Below are 20,925 nucleotides of genomic sequence, written 5' to 3' on the forward strand. Positions count from 1 at the left end.
TCTGCTTTAGCAAATAAACCCATATTTTTATGCAGCTGGCCACCTTCTGCTTTCACTTCAGCTACTGCACATATATGTCTGTGCACTGGGACCAGTGATCATTGCTTTCACAAAATAGCGCTTCTTTATAGAAAGGTCATTAAAATATCCCTGAATGCTTCCTGGCTTGAGCCTCTGATCCCAAAAGAAAAGGACCAGGCTGTGTCACATCTGAGTGCTTTGATCACACAACTAAAATAGAGTGCTATTTTAGGGTTTTTTTAGGTTTTTCTCCACATCCCACGCAGAAACAAAGAGTCCATTTGCTTCAGCAACATCTGTCTGAAGCGGATGAACTGCAGAGGGGTTAGTTCAGCCCTAGAGTTGGAAAGTATACTCTTCATACACTCATTTTTTTATCCCTGCAAGAGCTTTTCAGGCTTGGCTCTTCACCCAAAGTCCCAATTTAAAGAAATAAGCACTCTCCTATAGCACGGAACTCAGGTTTGGGTAAAGTTCCAGTACTTAATGAATAGTTCAGGCTGGTGAACACATCTGTGGACACAGTGACAGTGTCTGTGGACACAGTGACAGCAGCTGCTGGCAGTTGGGAGGCAGGGCTGCAGTGCTCCGTACTAGGGCCTGGGAAGGTCCTTGCATTCATGCTAGTCAGGTGCCCATAATTTTGGGATTATCATATTTAACATGCTACTGGGGTCGTTGTCAAAATGAGCACCTGGAGTGTCCTCTGACACTCCCCTTCTTACAGCTTGTGCATTGGTGCAGGGTGACTTGTTGACCCTTGGCAGATGCGAAGCCCTTATGTTGGTTCATAGAATCACAGAATCAGTTTGCTTGGAAAAGCCCCTCAAGATCATTGAGTCCAACCATAACCCACCCCTGGCACTGCCCCATGTCCTGAGAACCTCATGTCCGTCTGTCCAACCCCCCAGGGATGGTGACTCCAGCACTGCCCTGGGCAGCCTGTTCCAATGCCCCACAGCCCTTTGGGGAAGAAATTGTTCCCACATCCAACCTCAACCTCCCCTGGCGCAACTTGAGGCCGTTTCCTCTGCTCCTGGCGCTTGTTCCTGGGGAGCAGAGCCCGACCCCCCTGGCTCCAAGCTCCTTTCAGGCAGTTCAGAGATCAGAAGGTCTCCCCTCAGCTCCTGTTCTCCAGCTGAACCCCCCAGGTCCCTCAGCCGCTCCCATCACACTTGTGCTCCAGCCCCTCACCAGCTCCGTTCCCTTCTCTCCACTCGCCCCAGCACCTCCTGTCCCCAGTGTCTTTACTGGCAGTTCTGCAGTTGGTAACCATCAATTACACAGACAGTGGAGGTGTCCATTGGCCCCTGGGGTGGCTGCTGCAGCTCCTCCTCCAAGGCAGTTCCTGCTCTCCTGCCAGAAAATCAGGCCATGGAGTAAGGCACGGTGACAGGCCAGGACATCTCAGTTCCTTCATTCACCCCTGTGCACTTCTAGTAGCTGCTCTGTCACAATGACCGATGCTAAATTTGGATCAGAGAACAGAAAGAGCCCGAGAACTCTTCCTCCAGCTGCCACTGGGCACCCGAGGACAGAATGTCACAGCTCCAAATGTGGATCCCCGAGAAGACACGAGGTGGCACACGACGCTGCCTCCGCCGCGTTATGTAAGTCGTCCCTCGCTGGGCTCTGCCCTGGGAGACGCACTGAGGCGCTTCCAGCTCTGTCCCTCTGCTGAGCCTCCTCTGCCTGCCGCAGCTCTTGCTCTGCTGCTTTCCCTCCGGTTTGTCAGATTTCACATTTTCAGTGCTGCTAAAAACATATTTCAGTCCTTTTTGAGATGCTGAATTCTTAGTAAACAAACAGCAGTGGTTTTACTGTTCTGAATTTGTACTTAATTCGCTCAGTATTGCCATCTTTCATTGGACACACAGTATCACAGTATCACAGTATGTTTGGGATTGGAAGGGACCTCAAAAGATCATCCAGTCCAATCCCCCATGGAGCAGGAACGCCCAGGTGAGGTCGCACAGGAACATGTCCAGGCGGGTTGGAATGTCTGCAGAGAAGGAGACTCCACAACCCCCCTGGGCAGCCTGGGCCAGGCTCTGACACCCCCACTGAGAAGTTTTTTCTCAAATTTAAGTTGAACCTCTTGTGTTCCAGCTTGATCCCATTACCCCTTGTCCTATCATTGTTTGCCACCGAGAAGAGCCTGGCTCCATCCTCATGGCACTCACCCTTTATATATTTATAAACATTAATAAGGTCCCCCCTTAGTCTCCTCTTCTCCAAACTAAAGAGCCCCAGCTCCCTCAGCCTTTCTTCATAAGGGAGATGCTCCACTCCCTTCATCATCTTCGTTGCCCTACGCTGGACTCTCTCCAGCAGTTCCCTGTCCTTCTGGAACTGAGGGGCCCACAACTGGACACAATATTCCAGATGTGGTCTCACCAGGGCAGAGCAGAGGGGAAGGAGAACCTCTCTCGATCTACTAACCACCCCCCTTGTAACACACCCCAGGTACCATTGGCTTCCTGGCCACAAGGGCCCAGTGCTGGCTCATGGTCACCCTGTTGTCCACCAGGACCCCCAGGTCCCTTTCCCCTACACGGCTTATCTTCTGTCACAAGGAAAACTACATGACTGTGTTCAGTGTGCCTGTTCCCTCACTGAGTGGTGCACACAGAGAAATAGTTTTTGGGAAATTGTAGCAACTCTTCCTGCATATTCCTTTTTTTCAGGACTATGCTGTTGGTGGAAACATTTGCAACAATTAATAAGAAGGAGATTTAATGTATGGTTTACATGAGCTTTTATGTTCGGTTGCATTTTTTCTAGTATTATGCTTTTTTTTTTTAATATTGAAAGACAAAATTTATTTTCAAGGGTTAAGTAATTAACTTTTTCCTCCTCCAGAGATTAAGATGAATTAGTCAAGAGGAATACTTACCTTCTTGTTTGTGAGATATCCCACTCCGTTTTGAGAAGCTTTGGGAAATGGTCACCTATAGACCACTGTGCGACTGTTTGGTCTGTGAGCACTCGAAGTCCAACTTCATCAAAAGGAATTGTTCGTAGGAAATCAGTTCTTGGATCAGTTACTCTCTGTGTGTAAGAGCTCTTACACAAACTTAGTCAGACTTTGTACAAATACATTCAAAGCAGTTGAACTTGAGATAACCTGAGATGGTGTGTGATCCCAGGTGCAGCCCATGCAGCAGCAGGACCTGTCCCAGCAGTGCCGGGTGCCCCTGGGTCCTTCCCGGCGGTGCCACCGCTGTCACCGGCCCATTGGGGATCCTGCCCAGCCAGGCCGGGCAGATGCAGAGCGGGGACTGCAGGAAGGTGTCGTGCTCTCCTCACGAGGACTCTGCTTCTGGGAGACACACTCCCTGCATCACACAGCTCCGTTCACTACAAAGTCAGGGGTATGAACAACCCCCGGTTGCAGTATAAGTTGGGGAATGAGCTATTAGAGAGCAGCGTAGGGGAAAGGGACCTGGGGGTCCCGGGGACAGCAGGGTGACCATGAGCCAGCACTGGGCCCTTGTGGCCAGGAAGCCAATGGTACCTGGGGTGGGTTAGAAGGGGGTGGTCAGTAGGTCAGAGAGGTTCTCCTGCCCCTCTGCTCTGCCCTGGGGAGACCACACCTGGAATATTGTGTCCAGCTGTGGCCCCTCAGTTCCAGCAGGACAGGGAACTGCTGGAGAGAGTCCAGCGCAGCCACCAAGATGCTGAAGGGAGTGGAGCATCTCCCGTGTGAGGAAAGGCTGACGGAGCTGGGGCTGGAGCTGGACAAGAGGAGACTGAGGGGGGACTCATTCCTGGGGATCAATATGGAAAGGGGGAGTGTCAGGAGGATGGAGCCAGGCTCTTCTGGTGACAACCAGTGACAGGACAAGGGGCAATGGGTGCAAACTGGAACACAGGAGGTTCCACTTGAATATGAGAACTTCTTTGTGGTGAGGGTGTCAGAGCCTGGCCCAGGCTGCCCAGGGGGTTGTGGAGTCTCCTTCTGTGCAGACATTCCAACCCGCCTGGACACCTTCCTGTGTAACCTCATCTGGGTGTTCCTGCTCCATGGGGGGATTGCACTGGATGAGCTTTCCAGGTCCTTCCAACCCCTCACATTCTGGGATTCGGTGATTCTGTGATTCCTAGACTGGGTTTGGGGGTTTGATTTGCGTGTCTGTTTTTCCGCATTGAGCACAGCCAGCGGTTTAGCTGAGTAACAGCAGCACCGTGGCAGCAGCACCTGCTGCTCCAGCCGTTCTCCCTTATCTTCAGTTCTTTTGGAGCACAGGGCCAGAATTGCACCCGCCAAAGGCTGAATTACCAGTTAGGAGAGCAAAACCACTTTTGCTCTCTCACCCCACCTTTATCGTTTCCACTTGCTGTGAGTCACTGTTGCCATCACACAGATCACGAGCCAGCGTGTACTAGATGGGGCTCTAGCTCATGGGTTTTTGTGTGGGACTGCATTAAGAATTAATTGCAACTAACCCTATCGTCATTGATCTTGCTAGAGAAGCGGAGAACATGGAGTGTGTCTCGGATGTTGTGAAGGGGGTTTATCTGCTGTATCCGTTTTGTGTCGGGGGAAAAGCAGAGCAGCTCCCTGGGATCCTGGGCAGCGGGGCTGAACCCGCTCGGCAATTAATGTCACATTCGGGGACCTGAGCTTAGGGGGGAATCAGGTTCAGTACCTTTAATGAGCCCATAACAAACATGTAGAAATCCAGCCCTCAATAACCACAGTTAAATTGATGTCACACGCCCTATTAATCTTCATTTTCACCATTAATAAAATAACACCAAACATTTCTTGCCACACAAAATACATTTGGAAAATTGATTGCAGCACGTTAGAACCAGGAGCCAAAAAGCTTCAGGCTGCTCCTGTCTTCAATAGTAAATGAACATGAGCACTGACAATTTTAGGAGCTGTGAGGCTAACAAGTCCTTTTGTGCTCCCTTTTGTTTGCTCGGGGAGCAGAGCAACAGTAACCTCAGGCCCTGCTTAATTTTTGTTCCCACAGAGCATGTTCATCTTGAAAATTGCATGAAGTCTCCTCTTGCGAGCAGCTCCAACTGACGGTGAATTATTCAGGGGTTTTGTGGATGTGGGTTTGTCGCGGTGTGAACGGAAGGGTTGGAAGGCAAACACGGAGCCCGTGCGGTGAGGGCAGGTGACCCCTCTGGACCGGTGTGGCACGTTCGCCGCCTCCAATTCCCGACCAAAACAAGTGTACTGAGGTCACGGCGTGAGTTCGTCCTGTGTTTTAATAGACCTGCTCTGCTACACCTAGAGTGGACGTGAAGCTGCTTGTTTCACAGTCAGATTTTGAGCGAGTCGTTTTGCGGAGGGCTGGCAGAACCATAGAACAAGGAACACAGCGGCCAGATTGTGTAGAATATGAGAAAAAACAGACACGTGGCAGGTTTGGCCCGGTGTCTTCCCAAAACAGCCACGCTTGTGCTTCTGAGGAGTGTGTGTAAAGCCAGAGAAAGCATTCATGCATTATGTAGTATTTTTGAAGTGTGGAGGATGCTTTAGACACCTCCACCCTGGAAATTACTGAGAGCTTGCTGGCAGCGTTTTCGTAGATGCTGTTTTTCCACCCACCTCTTTCACGGAAGAAGATACGAATGTGAGAGCTCAGCAGAGCTGTTTGTGCAGCCCGTGTAAAACCAGTATCAGCCCATCCTTATCCCCGCGGTGTCCCGGCACACGGCACAGAGCGTGGCCCACGTGGCTGGTTGGGGATGAGGAAGGTGCCGCGGAGCACACGTGTCGCAGTTCTCCATGGTGCTGTGCTGGGTGAAGAGCCTGTGTCGTGCTGTCCCCAAATAACAATTGCATCTTTCTCCTAAAAATAACTTGTTCTTACGCCCTTCACATCATGTAGGTGAACAAGGCATAGGAGCAGGTGCAGAAGAAGCCCGCATGTGTGTTATTCTCCAGACTAGCTGAGCTGGAGGGAAGGATGACACTCTTTATAGTTCAGTTATTTAGCATTTTTTTCCTCCAGCTCTTAAAATTCATGTGTTTCTGCAGGAGAAACAGGTGGTAGTCGCAGCCCTCCCTCCCTCTGGAGGTGGCTGCTTGCCCAGAACAAACCAGGTTGTTTCCAAAATGGGCAGCCTTGGTAGTACAAAGTGCAGTAAATCTTCAAATACCCTGGTATTGTAAAGAGTGTCCTGTGCTTTGTTGGGTCCAGCTTTAAGCACTCTTTGAGCTTCATATTCTGTATCCTAAAATGACTGTGTATGTACTTCATATAGGATCCTTGTTTCTTAGTCTTCGGTGTACGCGCATCTTACCCTACCCGAATCCCCCCAGTTGCCGTGATGGTGGGTCTGGGCATCCTGATCTCAGCTCAGAGGTTGTTCGGGTCTGTTTTCCTGTGACGTTGGTGATTTGGTGCTCGCAGAGGCAGTTAGAGCCCAGCCCAGGAGAGCGGGCAGCGCTGGCATCAGTACCATGGTGCTGGATGCGGCACTAGCCGAGCTTGCCGGCCGTTCAGCCAGGGTTGCTGTTGCTATGAACAGGAGCAGGGGTGCATGTAGATCAGCTGGGATTAATCCCTCTTCCCAGTTGGGAGGCAGGAGGCTTTAACCCTGAGCAGGGAGGAGGAGCGAGTACCACAAAGCAGAGCTGCTCAGCCATCCTCGCCAGGAGCCCTGAATAGAGCTCGGAGGGGAGGGATGACGGAATGGAGCACTCGGTGCTCCTGGCGCGGATCCGCAGGGCCGCGCGGCCCGTGCCAGCAGGTCTCGTGGACGGCATTTCGGGGCACAGCAATTCACATGGCTTCGTGGATTCAGAGCATTTGCTTTGTTGGGCTGGATTGCAGGTACCTTGGTTTATCTTTGCCTCTCCACGGATGTCTGTGTAATCTACCTTGAGCGATGCCGAACTGCACATATGGTGACCCCCTCCTCGAGTAGCAGTGATGGGCAATTGCTGGGCCCTGTGCTGAAAACGCGTGGTTGTGTTCTTGCGGCGTGCGTGACACATCGAACACCTTCCAGACTAACCTAGCGCAGCCTCCACAGAGCTCAGTGCAAGAGTTAAACCCCTTTATGTTTTCTCTTTGGTGCATGACAAATCCACGCATCATTTGCAGCGGAGCGTGTTGTCGCGCAGCTCACCCCAGCTACCAGTCCCCTGAGAGGGAGGATGCTGGAATGGATGATGCTGCGTCACACGCTCTGATCTCAGCTCTGCTGAGAGCTGGTTTTGTTGTAGCCGGTCTGGTGGGTGGAATAAGCCCCTAAGCCTTGCCCCAGTCCTGCTGGAAGCTCCGGTGAGGCTACCACAGCACGGCTCTGATTTAGGTGCCTTGGCAGCGGTCTCGGGACAGGCGCTGGGTGACCGTGTGACAACCAGGCTCCTTTGCCGCTCGTCCCAGGCAGCGCCGTGTCTGCAGCCTTTAGTCCGATCTGGAATGAGTGAGGCGAGTCCTTCTTGACCGTTCTTGCAGGGTGAACTTGGAGCAAGAGTAATTGTTCCCCAGCCCTTGAGCAGATGACTGTTTGCTTTGGACTGTTGAATTTTTTCCCATTTCTGTTTTTCAGGATTATCCAGTTCTTTCTGTTTCTTGTCCCTGTCCTCTTCTCTGTCGATGCTGCCTCTCAACTTGCAGCCTCATGAGCATTTCCCTGGTCTCTGTGCTGCTTCATTGAAAGGCCGAATTATATCTCTAGGCTAATCCTTGAGGAACTCTGCCAAGGATTTCTCTCCTAGCTACTACTGCTTTTTGGTGCTACCCTTTATCTCCACCTTACCCAGTTCCTTAGTTAGGAAGGACTCCTTGTTTTCCAGTTCAAGTAACAGCTTCCTGGAGATGTTGTTTTCTAGGGCTTCAGACGTTGCTGGTCACAAAGTACGTGAGTTTGTTCCTTAAAAGTGTATCAGGTTTCTTCTTAAAATAGGAAATGATATCTCAAGGGGGTTTCGAGTCTTCTAGCCCCTGCTGTTTGCTTTCTGCTTAGCAGCCGTTCCGCTGGAGGTGTCTGTGTGGCACAGGTCCCTGAAGGACGGGTTGTGTCTCCGTTTGGACACACTGGAGCACAACCAAGTCTGTCTGTCTTGCGGTTGAACCCAGAGTCTGTGCACAAGCTTGTTAGGCTTAATGAAATAAGAGGCAAGACCACAGCATTTGCTAGATTTTATACATGACACTTCATTTTGAGCGTTCTCTATATCTCTCAGATGGGCTGCACGGAGCAAATCTTATTTTGAGCCCATTTCAGAGTAACAGCCTGTCTTTCTGTTAGCATTTCTTTGCATACAGCTTGTGAAAAGGCTGCGAACCACACAGGCTGCAGAAGGAGGCTGCGGCGGAGCAGGCTGGGCTTCATTTCTGAAACAGAGCGTTTCACCCTCTGTAGTGGCACAGGCTTTAATGCTCTTCTAGTCAGGAATCCAGCCAGGACCACAACTCGCTTCAGAGCTGCTGCTGCTCAGCGTCCCTGCCCGCCCGCAGAGCCCAGTGCGTGCAGGGAGAGCCTGTGTGTCTGCACAGCACAACAGGGATAATCACGGTGCAGCCTGCGAGCCCTCTGCGTAGCTCCTTCCTTCTGACATCCAAGAATTCTCTTCTCAAATCCATTCTTGGCTGAAAGAGGTTTCTATAGCATTTGGGTTTTTTTGAGTGCTCAGATCTCTTCTGCAGAATCTAAAAGCGTGCCGTTCCTCTAGCACTTACTCCCTTCGAGACATATGCCCAAGAACTCACTTAAGGTTGTGTTTCAAGCCCTGGCACGTTTTTATAGTCTGTCTACCCAGGGAGTTCCCAGCATCTCTGCAAATAGAGGTTTCATCCTGCAGTGCAAAGGAGGTTGGGATTCTCCACACCTCGATGCAGATGGGGTGAATTTAACTCACATGGGTGAACCAGACTGACTGTGGCCCAGGGAGTCACAGCGTCACCCAAAGCAGACCCGTCCCCTCCCAGCTCAGCACGTACCCCGAGCAGCCCAGCGCTGCGCTCGGTGCTCTCTTGAGCACGCTTTCTCCATTCCTTATATTGCAATTTATCTTCCTGCAGCTTCCTTGAAATGATGGAAGCCCGAAGTCGAGGTCACACATCGCCTCTAACAACTAACGGGCAGAGCCCTTCCTCTGGCTCGCAGTCCCCCATAGTACCTCCGAGCTCCACGTCCACGGGCAGCTCCAGCCCCGGCACCCCGCAGCAGCCGCTTGCCGCAGGCTCCGCCGTCTCTCCTGAGCCGCCCCCATCGTTTTCACCAGTGCCTGCACCTGAAGCCCAGCAGCCACACGCGCCTCCACCAGCTACAGCCTCCCCAGCACCTCCGGCTGCCGTCCCACCGCCAAAGCGCAGCATTATTTCCCGCCTGTTTGGGACATCTCCTGCGTCGGACCCCGCTCCTCCGCAGCCAGGTGGGTGTTGGGGTGCAGGGTCATCTGTGGGTGTTTCTCTGCTTTGCCTGCATTGTTTTTCCTGTGAGAGGCTGAGCAGACAGGTGTCTGAGGAACACGGGCCCTGTGTGTGTGCAAGGAGAGCTGTGCTGTCACTCTCTGTTTCTCTCATTGCGGTTTGTCTCTCTGCTCGGATGAGGACGGTGTCCAGCCAGCTGCGTGCTGCCTGTAGGGTGGTTCAGGAGAAACGTACTGGACATGCAGGGGACACTAATAAAAGAACTGTCAGCTTCTTACCAGGAGCACATATACCTCTCAAATAGCAAGAAGAATTGTTAGAGAACCTATTTGAAGCTCTGTCTTCACAAAAGTCTGACAGCTCAAAGGGGCTCCGGTGTGTTAGCGGAGGACAGCGCAGTGCTGGTTTTGAAGGTTATTCAGCCAGAAATGATCACGTAAGTCCAGGCCGTGCAGCAGAGTCCCCCCGGGGCAGCGTGTGCTCCTTCGGAGCGCTCGCTGTTGGGGCAGAGGAGAGCACACGGAGCAGAGCGGCGCTCGGGCCGAACCGCTGCCCGCCGGTTTGCAGGGCAGGGGCATCGGGGGTTTTGCTGCATGCACTTTTACTGATCTGGACCTTAATTTGCCTGTCGCATTTGCTTTGTTTGCAAAGCCGGCTGGAGCTGCAGAGCTGGCACTGCCTAAAAATCATTAGCGTGACATGGTTTGAATCACCCGTTGGAAATACCTTCCCTCTCAGCCCTCCATCCCTCAAGCTCACAGGGCTGTTGAGACACCCACAGAAAGAAAGGAGGAGGTGCCGGGAACACAGTTTGCAGTTTCAGATGTTGAAATCTTTCTGTTTTAGATCTGCACACAATGTTCTGCGTCCTGAATCCGTTTCCAGGTATGACACAGTACACCCATTGCCGTTTTGGGTGGCTCTTTCCACCCAGAAACAAACAAACAAACAAACAAAGAAGAGCAAATGATAGAAATCCCTTGTCGATAAAAAACCCTTTGTGGTATTGGTATGTAGAAAAAAGATGTGGTCTGCTACCAGTGTTACAATCTTTGGGGTTGGTTTGTTTTCTTTATGTTCTTTTTTTTTAAAATAAAACACCTAGAGAGCTGTTTCAGGCTTGTGACCTGCAGTTCTGCTATCTCAAGGGGGCTTTTTAGGAGGATTACAAAAGGCCGCAAGGAAAAGCCGATCTGTCAGTGTTATTGGGTTTATGTAGCGTGCCAAGTGCCTGCACCTCTCCTGGAGCATAGCTGGGGATTCGCTAATTGGAAAGCGGTTGAAAAATCACAGTCACAAAGGAATCCTTATGTTTTATGGGAGCTGCTATTTAAGCTTTTCCTTGAAGTCTTGCAGTAGGAATTCTTTTGGCTGTGTGTTTTCTTACACCAACGCTACTCTGTGGCATTAGCAATAGTGTTATTTGTGTGCAAAAGTGATTGGGAAGCTGTACTAGTAGAGAAAAACCTAAAAAAAATCCATACAAAACATGTTCAGCCAGAAGAAAAGAGCCCAGAGGTGACGTGCTGTCTGGGCAGAAGGAAAAGGTTGAACATTGCGAATTCCAAAAAGGTTAATTGCTTTAAGCTTCTTGGTTATGCTAATTTTATGAGATTTCATCCTGATACCGTGAAGATGGGTAACGGTGTCTGTACAAATACGATGTATTGAAACGAGTCTCTATTTGCTCGAGCTTTTAGTTACACAGGGCATGTAGAGCAGAGTGTGGAAAATCCTGCCTTTGAGTTAGAGTTGAAAAAGCGAGAGGAGGTGAGTGGGTGAACCGAACAGTCTGGAAGAGGTAAGAGAATAGCGAAGGGCCATCAGACGGGAGCAGCGCGGCCAGCAGAGCTGCAGAGCCTGGCTGTGGTGCAGGCAGTTGTAGCCTTTGCTGTAGAGCAGTCGGTTCCAGGTTGGAGAGTTTTTAGAGTATTTAGCAGCCTGGGTCAACCTGGTGCATTTCAAACCGCAGCGGCCGTGCGTGGTCTGCGAGCACCTTCGTGTGGGATTCCAGCCTGGTTTGGGTATCCTGTTCATAACCTTCCTCTTCCCCTGCTGGGTACGAGGGTCCATGGCTGCTGCCACCCCGCGCAGGATAGAGCTGTCCAAAGCGAATTTCTGACCTGCTTGTGGTGAACCCTGTGGTTTACAGCTACTGTTGGTCATGCAGATCCTGCTGCTGCCGCTCCTCCTCCCCACCCTGAAGCCCCTGCGAAAGTGCAGAGCGTGGAGGACTTTGTTCCTGATGACAACCTGGACCACAGCTTTCTAGAAGACCCAGCCCCACAGAAGGACAAAGGGAAACCACAGACTAAACACCGTGTCGATAGTGAAAGGTAAGGAGAGGAGGGTGGAGGGAGGGTGAGGCAGGGACACACCTGCACATGCAGTCTGAGCGGTGAGTCGGGCCTGGCTGACCTGTCGCAGCTGTCCAGGAGGCAATTGCAGAGCAATTAGCTGCCCCTGAGCCCTTCAGGCTGTGGTATAGCCAGTTGTAGTGTTCACTGTCTCCTGTTTAATGTTACACTCTGCTCCCTGGGAACGAGGAACAGCAGTAAAAGCTGGTTATCACCTTCCTGGTTGTGCATTCTTGCTTTCATGCTCAGTGTTAGACCGTTCTGTTGTTTTGGGTCAAGAAGGGATTTCACTTCTGGCCAAACGTGCTGAAACTTTTGAGATATTTTCCTTCTGGAACTCAGTGCACTTTGCATGGATATTATGCTTTGCCTAGTAAATACTTTCCTGTTGCAGAGGCCTAAAGCACGGCCAGACTATGGCCACGGTTGACATGTGGCCTGGTAATGCCGTTCATGAGTCATTATAAAGGGGTTTGTGTTTGTTGGAGGAGTCCTGGAGGCACTCCGTGGCTCACTGGGATTCTGGAAGGAAGGATGGAGAGGATCACGCTCCCTTGGCAGTGTCCCCGCATGCTTGCCTGCAGATTTCAGAGAGTCTTAGGGGAGACCTTTCTTCTTCTCTGTCCGTTTCTCCCGTTCCTTCCGAACATTTTCTCTCTAAACTGGAGAGATACAGATATGATGGATGGACTTTTCCATGGATGAGGAATTGGTTGGATGGTCATACCCAGAGGGTGGTGATCAATGGTTAAATGTCTGGATGGAGATCAGGGGTGCGTGGTGTCCCTCAGGGGTCCGTACTGGGACCAGTACTGTTTAATATCTTCATCAGTGACACAGGCAGAGGAATCAAGTGCACCCTCAGCGAGTTTGCAGGTGACACCAAGTTGAGAGGTGCAGGTGACACATCTGAGGGACGGGATCCATCCAGATGGTCCTGGACAGCCTCGAGAAGTGTTTCCTTGTGAACCTCATGAGCTTCAACAAGGCCAAGTGCAAGGTCCTGCACCTGGATCGGGGCAATCCCCGGTGTCAGTCCAGGCTGGGGATGGATGGATGGATGGATGGATGGATGGATGGATGGAGCAGCCCTGCAGAGAAGGACTTGGGGTGCTGGGAGACGAGAGTTTGGCCATGAGCCAGCAATGTGTGCTTGTAGCCCAGAAATCCACCCGTGTCCTGGGCTGCATCTCCAGCCCCGTGGGCAGCAGATTTGGGGGGGATTCTGCCCCACTCTGTGAGACCCCCCTGCAGTGCTGGTCCAGCTCTGGGTCCTCAGCACAGGACACACATGGACCTGCTGGAGAGGGACCAGAGGAGCCACAGGAATGACCCGAGGCTGGAACAGCTCTGCTGGGGGACAGGATGAGAGAGTTGGGGTGTTCAGCTGGAGAAGAGAAGCTCTGGGAGACCTTAGTGTGGCCTTTCCGGACTTAAAAGGGGCTGGGAATAAAGATGGGGACAGACTTTTGAGCAGGGCCTGTTGTGACACGACAAGGGGTGATGGTTTTAAACTAAAGGAGGGAGATTCAGGCCGGACATGACGAAGAAATTGTTGCCCTGAGGGTGGTGAGAGCCTGGCCCAGGTTGGCCAGAGAGGTGGTGGATGAACCATCCCTGGAGACATCCCAGGCCAGGCTGGACGGGGCTCTGAGCAACCTGAGCTGGTGAAGATGTCCCTGCTCATGGCAGGGGGGGCACTGGGGAGCTGGGAAGGTCCTTCCAACCCAAACCATCCTGTGACTCTGTGATTCTGTCCTGCAAAAGGCAGAGAGCTGTGCTTGTGTTCTAGGCTGGATTTTCTTTTTCTTTTCTTTTTCTTTCTTTTCGTGGCTTTGATGTTTTTTAACCAAAAAAAGGGAAAAAGGATTGTGTACACTGAGCAGCTCAGACAAGGGGACGTGCAGCCAGCTGTCTGAGAGCAGACTGTCACCATCACTGGGGAGGTGACCCGAGCTTGCTCCCAGGCATCCCTCTGCTTAGAGCAGTCCTTGCTGCTGCCTCTTGTCATCAACACTGGATTAACCGGGAGAGTAATGAAACGCTGATACAGCTCATCTGTGAATGTGGTGGATTCTGCATCTTTTGACATCTTTGTCATGATTCAGTGTTCTCTATTTCAACCACAACTTTAAGTCAGTGCTGTATGTGAGGCTTGATGCCTGTCTAATGCAGGTCAGCCTGAATCATCATCCCTTGTGATGGTAGAACACGTGGATGTTTTATTAAAAAAAAAAAAGAAGAAGAAGGGAAAAAAGTGGGGGTTGTTATAAGCACCCCAGCCTACAAAGCTGCTTGCTCGTGGCTGTGGCTGAGCTGGGATATTGTTCTGTGTTTAACAAGCAAATGTCAGGAGAGCCAAACCTGACCTGCTGGGTTTGCTGGGTCCTGGAGCGCCCTTAGAGCTCTTCAGCTGCAGCTCTCCCTGTGGGTACAGCGCTGGATGCTTTGAAAAGGCTTCTCTTCTCCAGAACATCAGTTGTTGGAAGCAAATGAGTGTTAAACATCTCAAACAGTGGTGTGCAAGGGCCTTGCTCCTTGGTTGTAGGGTTGTCCTGTTCTTGGTCCTGTGTGCCCTGCTGGCTTTGTGGCCTCCCAGTGCACATGAGCTGGTGGGGGCAGGATGAGGAGGGACCTTTGGGCTTTCACAGGGCTGAGAGGACACTTGTTCACAGCATCGTCCTTTGCTGACAGTGGGGACCATCTGCAGGTTGACCAGCTCTGTTTCCCTAGGAGAAGACCTTGCAGCACATCCCTGCAAATTCAGGTGCTCATTATTTCTCTGCAGCTTGGCATCCATGTCTTGCTCTGGTTTTTATGTACTTCACACAGTTCTCTCAGTGGTCTGGCAAATTTACCTTCTGTTTCTTGCCAAAAAGGCCCTACCACAATAAACCAGAAGTGCTGAATTTGAGAGATGTAGATATGGTTCTGACCATCACCTGCGATAACTGATTTCCTTCAAGGTGCCAGTTACAACCCCATGATACCCAGGAGCAACACAAGACTTGTATAAGCACCATCCCTAATAATCAGCTTCTACTGCAGTGAGTAGGTGGTTGTAGCGCAACAGAATCTACTGCTACAGAAATTTGTCTCTGACCTAAAGAACAAAAATGTTCAATGAAACCACTGAAACCTAATGGAGATTTTATTGGCTTTAAACAACGAAATACTGGAAGCTATTTTCCCCTTGCATCTGAGTGAGGAACAAAGCTTGAGAACATACTAGAAAGATGTGTTCAGCTCTCCTGAGCATTTTTAAGCAGACATCTGAGTGCTAATCTTACACAGCTTGCCAGCATTTCTTCTGCTTGTGCTGCAACCAAGTGTAAGCTCAGAAACTGAAGAGCCATTGGAGATGTGGCAGAAGACTGGGATGTGTATTGAGAACTTGTGAAGATACTTCTCTTACTCAAACAGGAGGAATCACCTGGCTGTCAAGGGTCTTGCACTTAGCTCATGTGAGAATGCCCTAGTGCACAGTGCATTTCGTGTGTGGAGCAGAGACAGTGGCATCCACAGAACCACAGAATGGCTGGGGTCGGAGGCACCTCTGGAGGTCATCTACTCCCACCCGGCCACCCAGAGCTGGTTGCCCAGGACCATGTCCAGGTAGCTTTTGAATATCTCCATGGATGCAGAATTCACAAGTTCCCAGGCAACCTATGGCAGTTCTCCATGCAAAAAGTGGGTTTTGATGTTCATAGGGGTCCTCCTGTGTTTCAGTTTGTGCCCATTGTGTCTTGTCCTGTCACCGGGCAGCACTGGAGAGGGCCTGGCTGCATCTCCTTTGCACCCTTCAGGTATTTAAACTCACTGATACATCCCCCCAGGCCTTGTCTTCTCTAGGGTACGCAGCCCCAGCTCTCGTGAGCGGGCCTTCCCTCATGTGAGAGATGCTCCAGTCCCTTTATCACCTTATTTGCCCATCACTGGACTCTCTCCAGTGTACCCATGTCTCTCTTGTACTGGGAAGCCCAGAACTGGACCCAGCACTCCAGCTGTGGCCTCCCCAGTGCTGAGCAGAGGGGAAGGATCCCCCCCTTGACCTGCTGGCGATGCTCTGCCTAATGCAGCCCCGGGTACCATTTGTCTTCTTTGCAGCACAGGCACCTTGCTGACTCATGTTCCACTTGTGTTCCAGCTGGGTGGCCCCAGCACTGGGGTTGTTCCTCCCCGGGTGCAGGACTTTGCCCTTGCTGAACTTTGGGAGGTTCCTGTCAGGCCATTTCTCCAGCCTGACCCTCTGGGGCATCAGTCCTCCTCCCTCTTGGTGTCATCTGCAGACCTGCTGAGGGTACAACCTGTCCCATCGTCGGGTCATCAGTGAAGCTGATAAACAGGACAGTGTTGGGTTAACAGACTCGATGATCTTAAGGGTCTTTTCCAGCCAAAGGGGTTCTGTGTTCTATGATCCTGTGGCTGGGCACACCGCTGGGTACTGACCTCCAACTCGACTTTGTGCTGCTGTTCATCGCGCTCTGGGCCCAGACAATTCAACCAGTTTTCAATCCACCTCACTGCTCATCCAGCCTGTACCTCAACAGCTTCCCTGCGAGGATCTTAGGGAGACAGTGCCGAAGACCTTACTGAATGGGGTATCCGCTGTTCTCCCCTCGTCTACCAGGCCAGTTATCACACCATAGACTTTTACCAAGTTGATCAAGCATGACTTGCCCTTGGTAAATCCATGCAGACTACTCCTGATGATTGTCCTGTCACGCATGTGCCTGGAGATAGTTTGCTCCACCACCTTCTCAGGAGTCAAGGTGACTGGACTGTAGTTCTCTGGGTCCTTCTTCTTGCCTCTTTTGAAGACAGGAGTGACATTTGCTTTCCTCTTCGGGAAAGTCTCCAGGCACATCTCCCATTCGCTGTGATTGATCAAAGGTTATCAAGGGTGGCATTGCAGTGGCACCGGCCAGCTCCACCAGTGCTTACGGGTGCATCACCATCAGGGCTCACGGACTTATGCATGTCCAGTTTTGCTTTGTCCAGGTTCCCTGACCTGATCCTCTTCCACCAAGGGCACATCCTTACTCTGTATTATTCCTCTGGTGTCTGGGATTCCTGAAGACCACTCTTGCTAGTGAGGACTGAGGCAAAGAAGGCACTTAGTTCAGCTTTTTCCATGGTCCCCGTTCTCATTGAGCGATGTGCCCACATTTTCCTTAGTCTTGCTTTTGTCACATATGTATGTATAGTCGCCCTTCTCATTGTCCTTGACATCCCTGGCCACATTCAATTCCCTTTGGGCTTTAGCTCTCCTAATTTCATCCCTGGCTGCTCAGACAATGTCTCTGTATTCCTCCCAGCTTGCCCGTCCTTGCATCCATTCCCTCTATGCTTCCTTTCCTTGTTGGAGTTTGTCCAGGAGTTCCTTGTTCATCATGCAGACCATCCATCCATTTTTGCCTGACTCCTTACACATCGGATGGACTGCTGTTAAGCTTGGAGGAGGTGATCCTTGAATATTAACCAGATTTCTTGAGATCTTCTTCCCTCCATGGCCTTATCTCACAGGATTCTTCCAGGCAAATCTTTGAAGAGGCAACAGTCTCCTCTCCTGAAGTCCAGCTTGCTTTTTACCCTCCTCCCCGCCCTCAGGATCCTCAACTCCACCAAGATTTCCTTTGACCTTCACCCTCCCAAGCAGCCCCTCGCTCTGTGTGAGCAGGAGGTCCAGCAGAGCGCCTCTCCTTATTGGCTCCTGTATCCCTCAGAAGTTATCACCAGTGCGCTCCAGGACCATCCTGGATCGCTTACGTCTTGCTCTCAGGTCCCTCCGGCAGACATGGGGGTGGCTGAAGTAATGAGGACCAGGGCCTGTGAACATGAGGCTGCTCCTGTCTTTTTATAGAAGGCCGGATCCACTTGTTTTCCCGGCTGGGAGCCTGCAGCAGACACACACTGGTGTCACCTTTACCTGGCCTCTCGAATCCTCTCCCGGTAGCTCTCGGTTGGCTCATCCATCTGCGGTCGGAGCTCCCAGCTCTCGCATAAGGATGACTCCTGGGGAGGAGGGGAAGGTCTCGTTCCCGTTGTTGGAAGCAGGGTGATGTGCTGTGTAACTGAGCTGCTTCCTGAACCCAGGGCTGTATTTGCTTCCATTTGTAAGAACTTGTTTGCTTTTCTTTCCTGAGCTTCAGAAAGAGGTTGCGAAGTCTGGTATTTCATTGTGTGTTTTAGTGACGTAGGGAATTCTGAATGTTTTTGCGGTGACGTTGTGTGAGCTCCCACTCCCTTCTCCAGAAAATCTCTGAGCAATGGAGCAGGAGTTGACATGGAGCAGTAGTGTCAGAAAAACCCGCTTTTCTCTGACGCGTGCTAGCGGTGAGGAATGCGCTCGTGCCGTGGAACAAGGCCGCGCTTGCCCAAAGATCAGACAGCTGCCGAGACTTTTGGCGCTTACTGACGTCTCTTGGTGTTGCTGCAGCTAAATCCCAGCACAGATCTGCAGAGATTAATGGAGTCTTGGGTTTTGGTTAATGACACGTTATGGTTCTCTAGCTTGCAATAAAGAGAACTCCCCAAATCAGTTTCCTTACTGGTTAATTACGAAGGCAGTTCAGTCTCTCAGTTCGCTGTTTCAGAGCTTAATTTGCTGCTCTGTAGCCGGGTGCCCTGAGCCGGTGTGTGTGGGACCACCCTGCAGGAGCTGCTCGGGCTCCGCATGGGCGGCCGGCCCGGTGGCTGCAGGTGTCTGAAACCCAGCCGTGCTGTACCCAGCAGTGCTCCTGCTCTGTCTTCCCAGCATCACTAGACATTTGTCTTTAACGTTGATTAGATTTCCTTGTCCTTCTATCTGAATGGCTCTGAACTGGTTCTCTAGTTTGGTGGCTTCTGTGATTTATGTCGCATTCCCCAGCTGCACTAGACCCAGAGAGGGAAGCTGAGGACACTGGTTTGCACTAGAAGACCCCCATCTTCTTGAATATAGTCGTGCAGGCTCATCCTGTGGATATGAGTCCCTCAGCTTATCTGCTTTGTTAGAGTTTGGGTTTTTCCTCTTTCTCTAGCCCCAAAAACTGATGTGGCCAGAGGACTCTGCTGGCTGCCCGTGGGGCAGGGCTGGTGCAGCACGGTCAGTCCGGGTTTCAGACCGGGTGCTCCTGTTGCAGCAGGATTTGTTTCATCACCAGCAGCCGTTCTGTGTCCTCGACAGACAGCTCACTGAGGAAACCCCGGCAAGCTCTTTGCTCAGTAGCTCAGACGCAGACCCCGGCAAGCGTCGTCATTTTTGGTGGGTACCTGCGCCTGTTGGCTCATCACTAGCACAGGCTTGGCAGCGCGTCAAGTGTTGGAGAGAGTGCTGCAATGTGCTTGTTTTTGCATGCTCTGAATTCCTTCCAGCTGGAACCTCAGGACCACAAGCTGATATTAATTTTGCATTGTCAGACCTTGTTTATATTGCAGCAGTGATTTTCCTGACGTGTATTCACTCCATTGCTTTGCTCTTAAGCTGTCGCTCAACAATTTGTGTGGAAGCTGTAGATGGAGGCAGTGTATTTGCTGCAAAGGGAGATGACCCACTTTGTGTGGTGTGTGTGCACACGGATGGTCTGTTCGGATGGCTTTAAAGGCTGCAGGTCTCGTGTGGTGTGCAGGAGGAGGACAGTGCCAGTGGCAGCAACCTCTGAATAGTCCCTGTGCTTAATAGAGCAGTGATGTGTTAAAGAAATGCAGTGTCACTACTTCAGAATAACATCCTGCCGTTTTTAGGATGCAACTCCATTTTCCTTTCAGTGCATCACAAGAGGAAACCCTGCCAGTGCTTTGCAGAGCTCAGAAATCACTCACTTGTAATTCCTCCAGCCTTGGAGGCTGTTCTGGGCACCAGTTTTGTTCTCCTTTGTGTGGAACGGGCTGTGTGGCTGCGTTCTGGCTCGGCCTGGGAGCAGCAGTGTTGTGGTGAAGAGGCTCTTCAGCATCCTGCCTCTTTAGCTGGGAGCTGCGCGCTGGGGCCTGGAGGCAGAGGAGTCCCCACCGACAGCGGGAGGAGGGACTGGACACTCGCGCTGGGCTCAGCACTGACCCACACAAGCGCTGATCGAATCGCTCTCGATGTGCTGCACCCGGTGTGATACACGTGGTGTCCCGTATGTCACACGTAACCCCATCATGGGTGGGAAGGTGCATTAGTTCTTCAGAATTTGTAAGGCAGTAACTAGCCCTGAGAAGAGCCAGAGTGAGTAGTACAGTCAGCTGGACTGTATCGGGGCCTCGGCATCTCCCTTCCCATCAGCACAGCATCCTCCACTGCCTCCGCCAGTGCTGCCCGTGTGCTGGGGGCTGGCAACACCACCTTCTTCTGATTAAGGATTTTGTGGGTTTGTGATTCCTTTTGTGCCTCTGAAATCTGATCTGTTCCAAGCTATAATCATTTTCTTTGTCTCTACTTGATAATAAAGGCAATACAATACAATCTGTATTGAGTCATTAAAAGGACAGTGAATATTCCATATGATATGTTTTCAAGAAGGAACTGGATATATGTTGCAGATAAAGCAAATAGAATGAGGAAAGGTAATGCAAAGGCTCATCAGCTGAGACTGGGGAAATCTCTTTATTCCTGACATGAGCAAATCCTTCAGCAAGTGTTAAAATGGGTGAGTCCCAGACAAAAATCCTCAGCTGGTAATTTCAGATGCCTCTGAACATGTAACTGTGTTAGTCCAGGGAGTCTGGCAGACTCCTAGCTCTGAACGTGTGTCCTCAGGTTAATTTAATTTGGGGGATGTTAAAGCACGGTGTGTGGTGTATGGGTACCTGCCTTCTTCAGGGAGCACCAAGGAAACAGATCATTCCAGGAAGCTGATATCTGCAAGTGAATTCCTGTAGCAGCAGCAGTGTATGATCAGGTTTAATTACAGGCTGTGGGGATTAAGGGAGCAGTTCCCATGGTTTAACTGTCTGATCCTCACGTGTTGGACAAGAGATGTTCTGATAGAGCTGGAGCAACGGGCTGCTCTGGAGCACTGCAGCTCACCTTTGCCAGCCATTTATTTTCTGTGCCATGTCCTTCTGGGGCCTGTTTTGTCCAGGGCTCATGGCCCCCGGCAGCCGGGGCAGCGTGCAGGGGATGGGGCAGTAAGGGGATGGGGCAGTGAGGGGATGGGGCAGTGAGGGGATGGGGTGGTGCAGGGGATGGGGCAGTGAGGGGATGGGGCAGTGCAGGGGATGGGACGGTG

At 51.3% G+C, this 20,925-nt stretch overlaps 1 protein-coding gene across 3 annotated transcripts in view; it reads left to right on the plus strand.

Annotated features, from left to right (window-relative positions):
- The window catches only part of RABL6 (RAB, member RAS oncogene family like 6), a 61,977-nt gene that overhangs the window by 33,113 nt on the left and 7,939 nt on the right, over positions 1-20,925 (plus strand). For 2 of the 3 annotated variants that reach the window (XM_013370706.3, XM_021280487.2), the window contains 2 exons: positions 9,024-9,376; positions 11,527-11,710. In XM_013370706.3, coding sequence (XP_013226160.3) covers positions 9,024-9,376; positions 11,527-11,710 — 537 coding nt within the window. The remainder of the gene's footprint in view (positions 1-9,023; positions 9,377-11,526; positions 11,711-20,925) is intronic. The other variant, XM_005513199.4, reaches the window with a different exon arrangement.

Source organism: Columba livia, chromosome 19 (assembly GCF_036013475.1).
Source record: "Columba livia isolate bColLiv1 breed racing homer chromosome 19, bColLiv1.pat.W.v2, whole genome shotgun sequence".
NCBI classification, from domain to species: domain Eukaryota; kingdom Metazoa; phylum Chordata; class Aves; order Columbiformes; family Columbidae; genus Columba; species Columba livia.